This window comes from Dendropsophus ebraccatus, chromosome 1 (assembly GCF_027789765.1).
Source record: "Dendropsophus ebraccatus isolate aDenEbr1 chromosome 1, aDenEbr1.pat, whole genome shotgun sequence".
Classification (NCBI taxonomy): Eukaryota; Metazoa; Chordata; class Amphibia; order Anura; family Hylidae; genus Dendropsophus; species Dendropsophus ebraccatus.
The window spans coordinates 73493027-73511719 of NC_091454.1; the positions used below are offsets into that span (position 1 = coordinate 73493027).

General features: G+C 43.5%; 2 protein-coding genes across 12 annotated transcripts in view; both read left to right on the forward strand.

The window, feature by feature from the left end:
- LOC138794171 (oocyte-specific histone RNA stem-loop-binding protein 2-like) overlaps positions 1-1807 on the forward strand; it is a 32598-nt gene extending 30791 nt beyond the window's left edge. For 4 of the 5 annotated variants that reach the window (XM_069972953.1, XM_069972944.1, XM_069972948.1 and 1 more), the window contains one exon: positions 1055-1807. In XM_069972953.1, the coding sequence (XP_069829054.1) occupies positions 1055-1174 (120 nt within the window). In that variant the 3' untranslated portion in view covers positions 1175-1807. Of the gene's footprint in view, positions 1-479; positions 559-1054 lie in introns of those variants that run through there. The other variant, XM_069972957.1, reaches the window with a different exon arrangement.
- Positions 1808-13275: 11468 nt separating this feature from the next.
- FAM53C (family with sequence similarity 53 member C) overlaps positions 13276-18693 on the forward strand; it is a 29925-nt gene continuing 24507 nt past the window's right edge. Inside the window, exons 1-2 of one of the 7 annotated variants that reach the window (XM_069972931.1) lie at positions 13276-13594; positions 14553-14753. In XM_069972931.1, coding sequence (XP_069829032.1) covers positions 14676-14753 — 78 coding nt within the window. In that variant the 5' untranslated portion in view covers positions 13276-13594; positions 14553-14675. The other 6 variants (XM_069972926.1, XM_069972916.1, XM_069972939.1 and 3 more) reach the window with 6 other exon arrangements.

Below are 18693 nucleotides of genomic sequence, written 5' to 3' on the forward strand. Positions count from 1 at the left end.
CCTTGCCCAAGTAGTGCAGTACTCTTCCTAGATGTTTTGTAGTGCCTTTACTGTCTGTACTCTATACAGACAAGTGAGTATCTGATTTGGTAGTATGAGCCTCTGGCCTGAACTGGGCAGAACTAACCAAGATTACCAGAGTAGGCAGAGAAAGATCCAATGGAGTACTTCGACTTATGCTATTTGCTCCACTGCAGACTTTATTTTGGATAATCCTCACAAGTTGAAGAACCCCTGGTGTAGGCAAGGTTTAGCAGTGCATAATGGCTCTCACAAACTCCAACTGGCTAGAAGAACTCCCATCGGGAACTAACTCATTGTATATAGGGGTGACTGGTTCTAACTGCATATTGGTGGGGAAAGTGTTGGAATAGGTGATGTGTAAGAGTGTGATGGTGCAAAAGTGTGAGGCACCCAAGATGGTGATTGGTGAACATAAAACAGTGAAAAGAACAAGGCTAACCCTTTACCTCTTTCAGCTATGCCAATAAACAGGGGAGCGTGAGACACCAAGTGGTGTTGCTGTGGCAAGGCACCCATCGCCCCAGAGTGACACCTGACAGTTACCTTTTGGACAGGTGGAATAAGACTTAGTGGCACACTGTACTCTACACTAGTATGTAGCTATGAGGCTCTTGCTGAAGGTTTATAGGTTTTTTTTTTAACTGGTAAAGTTAAGCTGGATCCACTTGTGGCTTGTTGGAGAACGTCGTCCATAAAAACACACCCAAGAAAAAAACCTAATATAGTTTATATATAATCTTGCTATAGAGATTTATTTTTATTTTATTTAATTTTATTCTTGCTGGGTTGGGAGTTAAACGAAAATAAAAGGTTTGTTTTCCTATAAGAACTTTGTTACTCAGTTACTTCAGTGAGGCCCTTCTGAACACACAGGTTTTAGCTGTAGCAAGCCACGATGCCCCAACTATTGATGTGTTGACAAGGTAAAAGTCCGTATAAAATGGCGCCTATTGCTATGTGTTCTGTAACTTTAGATTTTGTGCAGTTTCAGATTGTCATCTAAAAGATCTTGGTATCATTATTCCCACAGATTTCAGATGTGCATAATATGGACTGTCCTACCGAAGATCCATCTCAGACTTACTACAACTGGTTACAGTACTGTGGCCATACAGAGCCTTATAGTTATCCATATTGGATTGGGCAATAGTTACTGCTGGAAGAAACAAGTACCTGCCCTGTTCATCTTTGCACTACTTGAAGGACAGCTTATTTGGTTTGTACACAAACTAGTGGACAAAATCCTTTGTTTTTACCACATTCTTCATACATGTCGTAGAGGATCCAAGTACGTGGTGTTCCAAAACTGGATACACTTGGTGCACTTCTCAGGCTTATTTATTGTGTTCTGATTTATGGGTTGTATGTTGTCTCACGTTTCAATTACTGTCTCGGTAATTGTCGTCTCTGGAATGGTGGCATGAGATACCACCACTTATTGTACCACTGTGTTTGTAAATCACCTATGTAAATATTTTTTTGGAAATGGTATAAATTATTTTGTATTGTGACCCTACAACTGTGGTATATTATAGTAATATCCACTAAGCTTGTGGTGAAGTTATTGCAGAAGCTGTGTTTTTTTTAGCCTCTGCTTTTTAAAATCTCAGCCATGCAATGATGAGCCATATCTATATACAAGAAGCTATGGAGTGTGTTAAATTATTTCTTTTATGGGTAAAATCTTGTGTGCACTACTAAATCACATATGGATCTGTACATTCAGTAAGCTTAATGTGGTGAATCTGGCTCTTCTCTGGGACTGTTTAGAATTACAAATACATTGCCATTTGCTTTTGTAGCAGACTTATTCCTGAAAATAAAAGCCATTGTTGCCTCTTTGCTTCAGAACATCAGTGACTACATAGTGGCTGCATAATATGACTAGAATCACATGGAGTGCAAGGTGTTGCAGATGTTAGAGGGAAACTATGGCCAATCACTCTTCCTTGGTATTTCTTGCTTTTGACCTGAGTATTGATGTACATCCTGGATTCCATTGGTGAATGTATGACCCAATTCAGATTAATCATACCCAAAAGAAATTAATAGCTGAAAGGGAATCTTTCAGATCCATGCTAGGTACAGAGCTGCAGACATATACAGTGAGTGATGAAGAGCTAAAACAAATGAAGCCTTTGTCTTATCCCATGTTTACACTGTATTTTTGCAATAAATAACGGCTGCTGTTTAATGTAATTTCACATTAATACAATGGCTGTACAAAATGGCCTATGCTCAGTGTAAAGTACCTCTCCTGGATGTAATTTACACTGGTCTATGGCAAATTGGAGTGCAGGCACACTTGGGTGCATTCCAATTCCAAAAAAGTGGTGGTCATCTGGCCTAACTACAGTATCGACTAGGTGAAGATCTTTGATATCGGCTGTTTGACCTGGCCAGGTCAAACAATGGCCAATGTTCTTACCATGTGTGAATATGGCCTTTAAAACTTAACTGTCGTTCAAATGTAATTTTTCCTTAGTGATGCAAGCCATGGCTTGAAGGAGTAATTATGATCTCGACCAAATGGTTAGGGGAATAAATTCTCACAGCTAAGGCTTATCTCTAGTTAGATGACACTAATGTTGGATTGGGCCTGCATCAAGCTGTCTGAACCATGCAGCAGGGGCGTAGCTAGGATTCATGGGGCCTCATAGCATAACTGTATCGCCCCCCCCCCCCCCCCCCTGGATAACACTGCCATACCAGACTTGACCAATACTGCCATACTGTGACTGGATAACACCGCCATACCAGACCTGACCAATACCGACACACTGTGACTGGATAACACCGCTATACCAGTCCTGACCAATACCACCATATGTGACTGGATAATACTGCCATACCAGACCTGACCAATACCGCCATACTGTGACTGGATAACACCGCTATACCAGACCTGACCAACACTGCCATACCAGACCTGACCAATACCGCCATACTGTCATGGTATAACAGCACCATATTGGGGTACATTACTGGTCGCTTTTTATTCAGTATTTTATACTGACTGGCAGATTGCATACTGTCACAGTCTGGGGAGATGCTAGCACATCGCACTGTCACACTCAGCATCATTGGGACACTTGTTTTCCCGAGGGGGCCTGGGCCCTCTACTACACCGGGCCCAATAGCGACCGCATTCCCTGCCCCCATGGTAGCTACGCCAGTGCCATGAAGCATCATAACCACCTCTTGCGCCTCCCCTTGCCTCAACAGCCTTGATTGTGAGATTTCACCCTATATCTAAACAAGGGTAACGCTGGTGGGATGGCAAGAAGACACCAGAGACTTGGTGGGTTTTACTGGGCAAAAAAAAAAAAAAATATCAAGACTACAGTACTGATACTGCTTTTATTGACTGGGTGACAATTTATTTCAAAATCATTAATTTATTTTCAGGCACACCCATCGGGTGGCCAGATTATAATCATTGATTTTCCAGGCACACTAGGGCCACAAGACTGCCACACACAATTTGTGTTACTGTGTTAATAATGTGCAATAATGGCTGTTCTTGTCTTTAAATGTTGTGTGAACATTACCTAAGGTACTACTAACCTTATGTCCAGGTAGCTGTAAATCAGCTTATCAGGACAGAAAGAAGCAATACAATTACACCCTATTTTCGTTTGTAAAAAAAAAAAATTGATAAAAACACCACTGCACATGAAATACCCCAAAATGGCCAGAATATTGGTGTTACTATGAAATTATAAATACTGTAATTGGATTATATATCCATAGTTCACTCGCCATGAGGTATCTGTAGAATGGGACCCTACATGGTCTGACATGTTTGCATTGGGTAATGTGAATACTGTTACACTTTAAGGGTATATTCACACGAACAGGCAGGTCCTGGCAGTTCCCATACACTACATACTTGCTGCGGTCTAAACGACCGCAGTGAGTATGTAATTCTGCCGCCCTTAACCCCTTCTGCTCCCTCCCGGCTCCCCCGCTGTAAGCATACTTTATCTGTCCTTGCTGCACGGGTCCGGCGTCCTGCTCTCCCGTCCGGCCAATCAGTGTGTTGCCCAGCTGCAGCCACTGATTGGCCGGATGGGAGAGCAGGACGCCAGACCCGTGCAGCAAGGACAGGTTAAGTATGCTTACAGCGGGGGAGCCGGCCGGGAGCACAAGGGGTTAAGGGCGGCAGAATTACATACTCGCTGCGGTCGTTTAGACCGCAGCAAGTATGTAGTGTATGGGAACTGCCGGGCTCGCAGCGAGAATCTCGCTGCGAGCCCGTTCGTGTGAATATACCCTAAGGTTGGGTTCACACTACATATATTTCAGTCAGTATTGTGGTCCTCATAGTGCAACCAAAACTAGGAGTGGATGGAAAACACAGAAAGGATCTGTTCACACAATGTTGACATTGAGTGGACGGCCGCCATTTAATGGCAAATATTTGCTGTTATTTTAAAACAACGGCTGTTGTATTGAAATAATGGCCGTTATTTACTGTTATATGGCGGCCATCCACTCAATTTCACCATTGTGTGAACAGAGCCTTTCTGTGTTTTTAATCCACTCCTGGTTTTGGTTGCAATATGAGGACCACAATACTGACTAAAATATACGTAGTGTGAACCCAGCCTAATGGTGTGTTCACACCTACAGGATCTGCAGCTGATTTTCTGCAGCAGATTTCATTTAAATAACTGAACACAGCATCAAATCTGCTGCAGATCCTGTAGGTGTGAACGCACCCTAAGGGTAGGTTCATGCATGCTGCTGCATACACATTCATGCTGCAATTCCTGGTACTGTCAATTTCTATGGGTTTACATACTCGCAGCTGTTTTTCATTCCCGGAGAGTATGTAAAGTCTCTTCCCATGTGGCAGCAGAGATCCTGCTATGGCTGGTGACTGGCTGAGTGGACCTGTGACTATGTTCCCACTACATATTAATAACGGCTGTTCTTTAGTGAATGGCCACTGTTGTAAAACTACAGCCGGAATAATGATCATTAGCATTAATTCCAGCTGTAGCTTTTAAAACAATACCTGTTGTTGTTTGCACTCATCTGTATGTAGTGGAAACATATCCTAAGACACAGGCTGGCTTCTTAGAGTGTTTTTGGCCTCATTTTGGTCAGTAATTTTACCAAAACCACAAGTGGGCCTGAATAGCAGAATGGTCCAGACATTGGACCAACTTTGCTTACAGCAGGGGTAGGGAACCTTTTCCATGTCGAGGGCCGGTTGGGCATTAGTAATTTGAGGGTCGCATACCGTGTATGGCAGTTAGTGGCGTTGGTTTGCTGCACCCGGGGCAAGGCAAAGTATTATTCCTCTAGTGCCCCTGCTATTGTAGTAAACCCTCTTTAATGCCCTTGTACCTGATGTGAATCCTTAGAGATGCTTAGTAGCCAGAGTTAACCTCAAGTGATGCTCCTGGTAGCTGTAGTTAACCCCTTACTGATGCCACTGGTAGCTGTAGTTAACCCCTTACTGATGTCCCTTGTAGTCTAGTTCAGGGCTGTGGAGTCTGAGTCGGAACTAGTTTTGGCTGGAGTCGGAAACGATGTACAGACTCCTTTTAAAAATATCTTAGAACAATTTAGAATTGAATTTTAATATGAATTTTATAAGTTTTGCTCATCAATATATATTTTGAGCAATATTCTAATAGGGTGGTTGAGGAAAAGTTGTCGGTCACTATTTGGCAGCTTGTTTTTGAGTCTATTGTGTGGGGGGGAGGTCTGTGCTGTTCACTTCCTGGATGATTATATATGAGCAGCAGTGTAATATGAAGATATCCTGTGTAATATAAATCAGGAGGAGGAGAAGATATAAGTAGTGTAGCAATAACTTCTGTCCTCAATGTGGTGTTTTTCTTCAGTGTGCTATGGCTGCAGCAGGCTGTGTGTATGCTAATGGCTACAGCATGTTGTGTGAGTGTGCTTTGGCGTGACCTGACCTCTCTATCACGATGTGTGACCCCTATATTACAGGTATCTGGCATTGTTAGCAGTGTTTCTGTGTGTATGGTGAATATTTAGTTAGAAACCTAGAAGATTGTCAGCAGAAAAAGACCACCTGCTCAATCTAGTCTAGTTGTGACATGGAGGCTGGAGGCTGGCTGCATCCCATGCACACACAAGAAGCTGCATTATATTTTTCCTTTATCTCCTCAAAAGGCACCCCAGGATCATGTAGGACATCCGGGAGAAGCTGCTGAGCTAGTGTGATAAATAACTCCCCTGGTATATGACTGGCCATTTACGAAGGAGCAGGAGTCAGAGTTGGTCCTGATAAAATTCAGAAGTTTGAGCTGTGGCTTATCGACTCCAGAGCCCTGGTCTGAGGGCTCATGAACATTGAGCGGGGGTTCTGTGTTTACATAATGCACTTTATGGTAAAACTGACATAACATTATATAGGTCAGTGGATACAGAGAGATGCATGTTTTGTATAGCTGTTCAAATGTGTTTTTTTTTTTTTCTTTTTCTTTTTTGGTGTGTGTATGTGTAAAACTTTTAGCGCTTTTTTCACGTATGGGGCTATATAGGGTGTCATTTTCTTTCTTTTTTTTCCTATGATCTCTAGTTTTTATTAGTATTAGACTTGTGTAGGTGAGACGTATTGCGATAGTGTGTGTAATCATACATAATTTTACACCATATTTTCTGGTGTATAAGACGACCCCTGACTTTTAAAAAGATTGTCAGGGATTTGCCTTATATGCTGGAAAATGTTAACCCCTGCCTGACTGCAGCTAAATTTAAAAAAAAAAAAAACATTTAAAGGGGTAGTGCGGTGCTAAAAAATTATTCACAGAATAACACACATTACAAAGTTATACAACTTTGTAATGTATGTTATGTCTGTGAATCGCCCCCTTCCCCGTGTCCCACCACCCCCGCCCGTGTACCCGGAAGTGTGTGGTGCATTATACATTACCTGATGCGTGTCGAGGCCGTCCGCCATCTTGTGCCAAACGTCATCTTCGGACGCATGGCCGAATCGCTGCCGTCGTCCCACCTCCGCCGCGTCATCAACCGCGATTAGCTGAGCATAACCGTGCGTCCGAAGATGATGTTTGGCACAAGATGGCGGACGGCCTCGACACGGATCAGGTAATGTATAATGCACCACACACTTGAGTGAGTTGAGTGATTTAACCTCTTCCCGCACAAGGACGTGACTACGTCCCCGCGCTGGTGGGGGTGTTCAGAGCGGGGCCACCGCTCTGAACCGCCGTGGTCCTGGGTGCTGCATGTAGCCCGGGGCTGCGGCTATTAGCGGGCACTGTCCGATCGCTGTGCCCGCTAATTCAGAGCAGCCTTTCCCTGGTGTCTAGTGGGAAGATTGCTCCCCCATGATGTTGGCACGGAGGAGTGATCTCCGCGACTGATGCTGGCCAGGGTCTGCGCCGTAATGGCGCTGATCCCGGCTCAGCATTTGGTTGGCATTTGGGGGATTTCTAGTATAAGTGTAAAAAGAAAAAAAAATTTCATTATTATTAAAAAAAGCCCCCTCCCCTAGTAAAAGTCAGAATCATCCCCCTTTTCCCATGTTATAAATAAATAAACATGTTTAGTATTGCTGCGTGTGTAATCGCCCAAAATATTTATTACATTCCAGATCTTGTACGGTAAAAGGTGTAAGTGCCCCAAAAAATCCCAAAGTGCAAAACTGCGCATTTTTGGTCGCATCAAATACAGAAAAATTTTAATAATCGATCAAAAAGACGCATATGTGCAATCAAGGTATCGATAGAAAGAACATGTCATGGCGCAAAAAAAATTACATTTCACACAGCCCCATAGACCAAAGGATGAAAGCGCTATAAGTATGGGAATGAAGCGATTTTAAGGAACATATATTTGTTAATGATTTGAATTTTTTACAGGCCATCAGATAATATAAAAGTTATACATGTTACATATCGTAATTGTAACGAATTGAGGAACACATATATAACATGTCAGTTTTTCCATAGGACACTTGGTGTAAAAACAAAGTCTCCTCAAAGAAAAAGAATTGTTTTGTTTTTTTCAATTTCACTGTGCATATAAATTTTTTTTTTCTGGTTTTGCAGCATATTTTATGCAGAAATTCAGCCTGTCATTGCAAAGTACAATTAGTGATGCAAAAAATAAGGGCTCATGTGGGTCTGTAGGTGTAAAAATGCAAGTGCTATGGCCTTTTAAGCACAAGAAGGAAAAAACGAAAACGCAAAAACGAAAATTAGCCTGGTCCTGAAGGGGTTAAATTTTTATTAGGGAAGGGGTTTTCTCATGGTTTTAAGACTTTTAAATTTTTTATTTTACACTTTTCACGTCTTCCTAGGGGATGCCATAGCATTGATCAGTCTGCCTGTGGTACTCTGTATATTGATTGCTGATCTGACTGCTAGGAGGAATGTAATGGACCTCTGACAGTCAGTTTGTGGTGTTCCACTAGGGGTGTCACTCTTTACACCCTGCGCAAAAGTCTGTACTTTTTGTGGTCTTATTGCAGCCAAAGTAGTATTAAGAGATGGTCACTAGATGTTGCTATATTATGTATGGAAGCTGCACAGCTGAAGTGTCTCAAAGGGTTATTGTGTTTGTGTGGACTAGTAGGATTTTCACTTTCTTCTGTCCTATCACCTCCTTTCTCTGTTCTTCTGTTGCACTCTTTTCACCCAACCACAGCGCGTCTGACGTGCCGGATTGGAAGTTAGTCCCTTGAAGGAGGAGTCTTAGTCGGGATTCTGTGGAGGAAGGATGCAGACCAGATAGCTCTCCACAGTGGTCCCACCTGGTCCCTGGCCCTCTGCCAGGTCCCCCAGAAAGGAAGAGGAGTAGTCTTTAGTCAGTGCCCTGCATGGGTAGGATGCTGGACAGTGCTCTGTTACAAACTCCTCTCTGTGTCTATACCCGTAGGATGCAGTGTTAAACCTCTCAGGAAAGGACTAGCAAACAGATCCCGTCAACCCACGCCATGGACTAGGAGAGGCGACAGTGCAGGACACTAAAGAGCTAGGAACTGATCTGGGTGGAGCAAAGTTACTGTAAAAGTCTATGAACTCCATCTTGCAGCACGAGTGTCAGGCAGGGAACTCTTAGCACTCTGCTCATCCTCGGTAACTAGGTCTGGGGCTTGTGTTACCCATTGGTACGGGTCAGCCAACGCTAATGGGCATAAGGTGGTTTGAAGACTATAGAAAGGTCAATACACAGGCACAGGTTTTCTCATTATTCTTCTTCTAAAAGTATTCTTCTATATCCTCCAACATCGCGGCAGAGCACATTGCTACTTGGGTTGAGACTCTCAGGGCACCTTCCTCTCTACTACGCTACCGCAGTACAACCCTGCCAACTCTACTATATCCTACTCAGCACTTCTCACACAGATCTGGTGGTTCTATGTTCAAGTATTTATTGGAGCTTTATCAAGTGTAAATCTGAGCTCATCTGTATTACCTGTTCCACATTGGCCAATAGTAAATCAAGTCAAGGTTATTTAATACCACCTACTATCGGTGAGGGTTATTTCACTGCTCTGGCCACCTGTGACTACACTATCCCAAGGGACCCCGTAGCAACCCGACAGGACACTGACTACAGGGGAAAAGGGTGCAACCTGTGTGCCCACCTGGCACTGGCATCACGTGACAAAACCTTAAGGTCTGGCTGTATCTTGGCCATCCACCACAGAAGTGGCGTCACACTTCCATCTAGCAAGTGATCGGCCGTCCCACCCCTATAACACCATCCAGGGGCTCACCACAAGTTACGATGAAAGGAACTCCTGCAGTCACACTGCGGAGTCCCAATTGTACTGTGACAGTGCTGCCACGCGATCGTGGCAGCCTGTCATCAACCGTGAGGACCTGGCTGTTGATAGCAGCCAGTCCCCAGGTGATATGAAGAGAGCTTACTTCGTAATGCCACCGGATCCACTGGCGTACCAGTACGTCATTGGTCCTTAAGGGGGTTAAAGGGAATGTGTAATCAGAGTTACTTATTGTTGTATAGGGCAAACGATTGTAGGTAGTTTGCCGGTGCGGTCGTTTGAGATTGTTAATCGTCGAAAAATCGCTTTGTGTAATACCACCCTTCTTTTTAACATTCATCAAAGGGACAGGCTGTCTATTGTCGTCTATGTCCACAAGGCTTGCTGTAAAGCATATCACTAAATGCTGTTAAAAACCGCTTAGACAAGATGACAGCCTTCATAACAATGTACAAAAAGTGAAATAGAAAAATTACATTATTAACCCTTTCAGGATGTAACTGTACGTCCTTTTTTGCAGTAAGTTACTGCTCAAGGACTTATAGTTACGTCCTGGGATAAAACGGGTGCAGGAGCTGCACTTGTGCCATACCGCGGCGGGTCCGACTGGTAGCCATAGGGCCCTTTTACACAGAAAGATTATCTGACAGATTATCTGCCAAAGATTTGAAGCCAAAACCAGGAACAGACTATAAACTGTTTTCAAATCCATTCCTGGCTTTGGCTTCAAATCTTTGGCAGATGATCTGTCAGATAATCTTTCTGTGTAAATGGACCCTAAAGCAGTGCTTCTCAATTTCAGTCCTCACCAACAGGTCATGTTTTGAGGATTTCCCATAGAAAGAACAGCTGTGATAACACCTGATGCACTGAGTATAATTATATCACCTGTGAAATGCCAACGATATCCTCAAAACATGACCTGTTTGTGAGGCCTAAGGGCTGGAATTGAGAAGCACTGGCCTAAAGTGATTCAATGATTTCCTGAAGCCTCCTGTGTCAGAACTACGGTGGCTGATCAGGCTCAGCCTTACCTATTTTACAGGCACATTCAAATGCAATCCAGTTCTGCATTGTAATGTGCCTGTAATCAATCAAATAGCTATGTCTCCATGGTGGGACAGTAAAATAAAGTACACAACACAAAATCTCCCTAGCCCCCAAAGGAATAATAAATGTAAAATAAATAAAAAATAAGTACACATATTCAGTATTGCCGTGTGTGTAATGACGCTAGCAATTAAATTATCACATAACTAAACCTGCACGATGACTGCAGAAAAAAAAAAAAATCTGAAAATCAATTTTTTTTTTTTTTTTTTTCATGAAATGTGGGCATTTTTCACACAAAAATTGTATAGATATCGGCCAAATTTTACCACTAACCTAAAGTATAATATGTCACAAGAAAATCTCAGAATTGCTAGAATAAGTTATAATATCACGGAGGTATAACTACATAAAGTAAGACTGGTCAGATCTTAAAAATGGGCTCTGGTCCTCAAGGCACTATCTGAACCGGTCCTGAAAGGGTTAAATTGGTCTGTTTTGTCTGCAGCACATCCTGAAGCTGCTGAAAATCCTTACTTCCTGGTCCACTCTGTCTCTCCACTTCTCTGTCCCTCCCTCTCCTCCTTTCTGAGACAGAGGTTACATGAGTTCTGTCTCCTGTTGCTAGGCAATCTGTAACCCCACCTACCCATGACATTACACAGTGATCACCTGGCCACCGGCAGGAAAACAGCCTCTCTTGTGTAGTGTAGGGGAAAGGAGACACGGTTTCATAACTCGCTAATTTATGTAGATAAATAAATAGACAGAAACATAGATACTGTGTAAACTAGAAGCAGATAGAGCCAGTGGTGGGCAGATACTACAAGACAGGGGTGGACACCCAGTAGTTGGTCCTGAGGTGCAGTGCATGCTGGGAGATGTGCTTTCCTGGCCTGGTGTCATGATGTAAATCTGGGGTCATGTGTAAGGGCGCCTTTACACAGAGAGATTAATCTGACAGATTTTTAAAGCCAAAGCCAGAAACAGACTATAAACAGGGAACAGGTCATACAGGAAAGAATGAGATTTTTCCTCTCCTCAAATCCATTCCTGGCTCTGGCTTAAAAAATCTGTCAGATAAATCTATCTGTGTAAAGGCACCCTAAAAGTGTGAATCTGGCGATAGGAGCAGCGTAGAGTGGGGAAGGTGTCAAAAAATCAGTGGGATCGGTGAGTGCACCTATATGCTTTTTGTGAATTTTATTTTTGTCAGGGATTTGACATATGTAATCTGTTGAATTACTATCTGGTGTAAGGCCTTAGGCGCTGTTCACACATTCCATACTTGTTACAGGATGGGTAGCACTGTTCTTTATTGAACAAATCCGTGCATTGGGGAAGTGTGGATATGGCCTAACAAAATGAACTGGTCTGTAATTGCAGGGCTGCAGTTATGGGTCCCCTACACAATGTGTGAATGTGGCCTACAACCTAAGATTTTGTAAGGGACCCCGCTTCTCTTGGGGTATGTATTGCATGAGCGGTCTGACCTTGTATTGTATTTATGACTTAAAGCTTGGGGTTGGGTTTATAGGTATTAGTATTGTTTGCAAATCCCTATAGAGCAGGGTTGTCAAACTAGCGGCCCTCCAGCTGTTTCCATACTACAATTCCCATCATGTTGGGTCAGCTAAAGCTTTGGCTGTCCAGGCATGATGGAAATTGTAGTTTTGCAACAGCTGGAAGGCTGAAGGTTCCCACCCCTGCTCTAGAGAATGAATAGAGGGCAGGCCATGGCCCAATTATTCTAGGGCCCATTTTTGTCTCTGTTCTTGGCATTGGTGGGATTCTCAGCAGTCAGACCTATCGGCCTGTTACCCCTTATCTGGTGGTTAGGGGGTAACATCTTTGGATGGCAATACCTCTTCATAAGGGTGCGTTCATACGTTCGGGTTCGGGAAGAGAGACAGCAACCTCTCCTCCATTTTGATTGATTTCTGGCTTTATATGTAATAACTGCAATTAAAAACCTAATTGTGTGAACAGAACCTAAAATGGTGCATGTGTGAAGTTTGCTTTCCTTTGAACTGGAGGGGGATAATTAGACATATTTGATTAATAAGCAATTGCGCAATATTTTGAACAATTAAACACCAAACCTACTCTGAAATAATTGATAAAATGCTGAATGTTTTATATTTGTGCCACATTTCTTTATTTACAACTAATAGTTGTGTAGATAATAGAGCTTTGCCATCCTTTCTGCTCCAGTATTGCATAGCACCCCAGCAGTGTATGGTAGCAGTGCCATGACTACACCACCACAACATGGACCCGGGAGGGCCAGGCCTGCAGCATCACTGAGGCAGATGCACAGCACACCCACAACTTACTCGGATGCGGGGGACAAATACGGCAGCCTCGCCTCACAAAACTACACTTCCCAGCACGTCCTGCTTCCATACGGAACACAGACGACCAATGGGGGTGTGTTCGTGGCCTGTGATGTTACCGGCCAATCCCAGCATGCCGCACAGCCCGCGATACACGCCAACGACACCGGTGACACTGCGCTGAGCTACGGTGACATCACTCGCCTGCCGAGCGCGGTATCAGCTCACGGTGCAGGCTGTCAGCAGACCAGCCGCCTGCCCCGTCTATGCCGTAAGATGGTTTGTTCCGCACTGGGGACCAGGGCAGCCGATTTGTCTGTGGGGGACGCTGATGCCATTACGGCTCGTCTCTCCTACCGCAGGATCACGTTAGCGGTACGCAGAGCGGACCGGCGTTCGGTTGTCATTAACCTGAGCACACCGGGGATAGAGGACTGAGGTTTCTGTGCCTTTAGCACCTTGCTTTGTCGCTACTTGACCCGGCCGTTCTCCCCATAAAAGTGGTTCGGTCCAGACGGTATTTAAGGGCTCTGCAGGGCCGCTGGTGGCTCAGAGCTGCTCTGGGTCGTTGGGAGGGTCGTCGTTGGGGCAGGTAACGGCTGGGCAGGTGGGGGCGGCGGAGACAAGGTGAAGGGGAGGCGGGCTGATGGGGGAGGCCTCGGCGATGCGAGTGATGTAGGATGCGGCCCGGGGAAGGCGCCGGCCAGGCCATCTCCTAAGGAGGGAGATAAACAAGCCTTTAACTCTTCATGCTCCGGAGCTGCAGTCACTGGGGGGCCTGTCATTGCTGCCCTCAGCACAGCATCGTATTCCTGCACAGGCAGAAGATGTCACTGGGCAGGCAGGCCGGCACCGCATTGGTTTGGAGGTGGTGAGAGATGCTCTACCCCCATCCTCCTGCCTCCATTCCCTGCATTCCCATGTCATGAGCCCACAACATCAATGGGTAGATCGGGCGGCAGCGCAGGGGAGACCCTCCGGGGGGCGAGGATCGGGCTGGAGCCTATGGAGATCGGGCGAGCGGGACCTCCTCAGCCATTGTAGACGGGGTTTTGCTTTAGGGCCCACTGCATGTTCATCCATAGCACTGCCATAAGGTCAGCGTGCCTGCGTTATTTACCCCTCTGATAAACACGGGCCATGGTGTGAATACTGTCTATTTGTTGATGGGGATGCGGTAATGGCCTGCAGAATCGTGCTAGCAGTCAGTGTAGTGGTGGGAGCTGCTGCAGACTGAGCCCCCAGGTGTAGGCCTTGTTCACACCAGGACCCCAGGGCAGTGTTGGATGGGGATGTGCTGGTGGTCAGTGGATCTCCATCTGTTCCATGCACCTTGTTGTTGCTGCTGCACTGTCCTGTAATGCTGAGTGGAATGACTGTATGTTTATTTAATGCAGGATGGAATGATGGGGTCTTACTGATCCTGTAGTTGTTGGGCCCAGTGAAGACTGGCACTGAGGTTGCCATCATGTCCTATACTTCTTACTGAGAAGACAAGTGAGAAGCCTGACCTAAGCATCATGATCTCCATGATAACCGAACAATTACAAAAACAAAGTCTGGAGGACCTGAAATGCAAATCTTTCAGTATAAGTCTGGTAAGGTTTTGCCTTTCAACTTCTATGTTTTGTCTTGTTGATTGGGTTTGTCCTCCATGTCATACCAAGGAGGGGGTTGTGTTGGAGTATTATCTAGGAGTTCGCCGCTGGAATGTGTGGGGGCATGTCCCCTGGCCACCTGGGGTTAACAATGCCAAGTTTATGTTGGGAATATCATTGGAAAGTAATGTTTGCCCTATGTTACGATAGCACTAAAGATTTCATAATCTCTTATGAGAAACCTCTGCATACAAAAATGTATAGTGTTGCTTTCTAACAAGTGCCTCTTATGCAAGCTGTGAGTTTTCCTGGTATGACCTGTGAAAAGCCAACAAGGTACCCTATGGCCTCTTTCACACAGTGTAGATTTGTAAAGTATTTTGCATTTAAAACCAGGAGTTAAACTAAACACAGATAAAGTACAATGGAATCCTGTGCATGTATCTTTATTGGTCTTGGTTTTAGCCTCAAATACATAGGCAGCCATCTGACCAAGTTTGCACTGTGTGAATATGGTCCTAGTGTGTTGTTGTTTTTTTTTTTTTTTTTTTATCTCTTTGAATTCCAATATTGTCTCTTTCACTTGACAGTATTTTGCATCATTATTTTTAATTCAGTGCCCGGAGTGGGGTACACACACAAAAAGACTGTAATGGAAAGTTGTTAATGTCTTCTGTATCGGCCAAGAGAAAGGAGAGAAGGGGGCGCCTTCTAGTGCAGTAATACGTGTAAAACAAAGGGAGTGAGGATAAGGTGAACGAGTGTATGCTCCCCTGGATGAGTTGTGCAAACGATAGGCACAACTCTATCAATCGCTCCAATAACACCGCTGCCAGCTCCGGCTCATTCACAGCCAAACCGAGGAACAAAGCAATTAGGAAACACAGAGAGCCCCAGCAGAGGCCATCTGGGACAGGGATACCCTTTAAGTGAGCCAGGTGCAGGTGTAGACATCAGGTGTAGCAACAATAAAAAATAAAAATATTCAAACACGTTTCAAGGCACTGACTTAATACAGGGCTGAAATGCGTTGTTTGAATATTTATTTATTTATTTTTTTGGTCCAAGATTGCATAGTGTCTTGGTGATTGGTGGCAAGCGCTCACTCCTATGCGTTGCTACATCTAATGTCTACACCTGGATCACTTGAAGGGTATCCCTGTCGCAGATGGTCTCTCTGGGTTTCCTAATTGCTTCTGTATTGGCTACAAATACTGATGCAAAATGTGATGGTGGCCGAACTTTTGAAGAAATGTGTTTCATGAAAATTTAAACTGGCTACCACATTACACCCTTAGTGATATGTTGGATAATGGTGGGGCTTTGGGGCCATCATTTTCTTTTATTTTAGACTTCATTTAAAGAGGTTCTCCAATTTAGTTAAAGAGAAAACAACACCCTGCTGGGGATATAAAATAATAAAGCACCCATGCTGGCCTTGCATAGTCCAATGCCAGCCTCTGTTTACCTCCCCCGATGATGTGCTCTCCCGATGACATCATGAGCCTGCTGCAGCCAATCACAGAGGCATCAGAGCGCTGGCACTGGACTCTGCAAGGTTATTATGGTGTTTGTTGCACCTTTAGTCAGCATTTGTTTAAATTTGAGGCCAACTATAAAGATAAGTGTTATGATGCTATCAGGGTTTTTTTTTATATCTGTTTATATAATCGCAAACAACCTCAAAGAGTAAGCATCTTCAACAGTGTCGCTTCTGCTTTTCTTCTATATTTGTGAATAGTATCAGAAGAAAGTTCTTTCTCAGCAGTTAGATTTCCCAGCGAACTATAATGCTGTCTATAGACTGCAAATCAGATAGATGCTGTGGACTAAGGCCTATGATACACTGGAAAACAAAATTTAGCTTTGCCCTGCTCTATTTTCAGATATTTCCCACTGTTTCTTAAAATTTGAGTAACTTGGTAGATACACTGCATTAGTCAACAACCTCTGTTTGTCCCAAGTTTTATCCCGTGTTAAAACCCAGAGTTTAATTGATAATTTTGCTTGTTTTGTTGCAAACTGTCAATAAGCTCCCCTCCCTAAGGGCATGTGCACATGGTCATTATGCATGTGATTTTTGATGTGAAAACTGCCCTGATTTCCACATCAAAGAACACAGTTTTAATTTAAAAATAAAAAAAAATAATAATGGTAGAGTGTGGTCTAAAAAAATGTGACCTGTCTCTAATTTCTGCTCAGAAGCTCCCACTTAAATCGGTGAGATTTACAGCTTCAGCATAGGCTTACCCCCAGGTTGCAGCACTGCACATTGTGCATGTACCCTAACAACCCACTTACCCTGTAAGAGTGGAATCACACTAGGCATTAAAAAAAACACAAATGCCAAAGTAGCACATGGCGTTTTTTGGTGTGGCCAGATGTTAGCTGAAGGTATATAGGGAATATGAAACACCATATGCCTTTTTTTTTTTTAGAGAATTTTGGTGTCTTTTTGCCATTTGGCAGTTTTGCTAAATCGCAGAAGAATGTTTTCTTTTTTTTTTTTCATTTATTTATAAAGAAGTAGTGGTTCTATGACGGGGGAGAGCCACCAGGGAAATAAAAAGTTCATATCTATATGCACATTGGCATATTTTCCCAATTTCAACAGAACTGTAAACATGTGATGAAAAAAAATGCAGGAGATAAAACACCAGAGATAAAATCTCCTATTTTAATTTTCACTAAACTGAGAAAATGCCAGAAAACTGCCAAAAAAACTGGAAAAAATGGTGTCTGAGGGAAGCCTTCAGCAGCGGTAGTGTTATATCCTACATCAGATAACTGTATTTAGCCTTGTATAATGGCTACAACATTTCCAGAGACAGTTCTGTGCAGATGGTAAAGAATGCTGGAAGATTTCAGCTCTGAGGTGTGCTGAATTGTCAATGGGCTCTGGGCTATAATGCAGGAAATAGTTTACACTTAGATAAGTAATGTGCTGTATCTACAAAGTTAGGCTCCCTTCATGTCATGACCACAGTCTCACGTGTCTATAAATCAGAAGTGTTTGATCATGGCTTACGTTAGAGAAGAAGCATTCTCTAGGGAAATGGTGTGTCCCAAATTGTTCTGAATGGACATTCAGGAGTTGGATCTCCAGAACATGATGTGTAAAGGGCTTGACGGTACATTTTCGGCTAATTCTGTGTGTAAATTAATAGTAAAACATGTACTATATAGTTCCAAAGTTTTTCAAAACTGAGGTGCTCTTAAAGGGTACCTGTCACTTTAATAACACTTTGAAATAATAGGTTAATTTTAAGTTTTGCAAACCCTTTACTATAGAAGAGCGTCTATCTTTATGTAAAGGGCATCAATTTGTGATCATTCGCTAGTGATCTGTGCTCTGTGTAATGTTAGGCAATGTACATACAATAACAGGGAAACGGCTAAATTATCTGGCATTACCTCAGCAACCAATCACAGCTCAGCTTTTATAACTTATCAAGCACTGTGATTGGCTGCTGTGGTAAAGCCGGACAGTTTTACAGTTTTGCTTTTAGACAGTTTTTATTTATTCCCCCTCCCCCCCCCCCCCCCCCCACTCCCACCATATTTGGGCCTCAATGTGGTTTGCAGATTTACTAAGACTGGAAGTGGAACCAAAAAAATTTGAGCTATATTAGTATTTAGAGATGTTTTTGGTCAGTATTTCCAGTCATTTTGGTCAGTATTAGGCAAAACACCGAAAAAGGGCAAATCTTTCTATGTACACATGTAGCCTTACTTATGCTGGAAAAGTCTGTCTTTTGGTTGTTTGAAAATGATGTCACCATCTTCTTCTATAACAAAAAGGGTAATGGACAATTTTAAGTGACACCAACACCTAAAATTGTATTTACTGAATGAGCAGCAAATATGGGGGCACAGAGTCTAGTTACCACGTTTACGGTGCACATACGGTATATGGCACTCACACACTGAACAGCTTCAC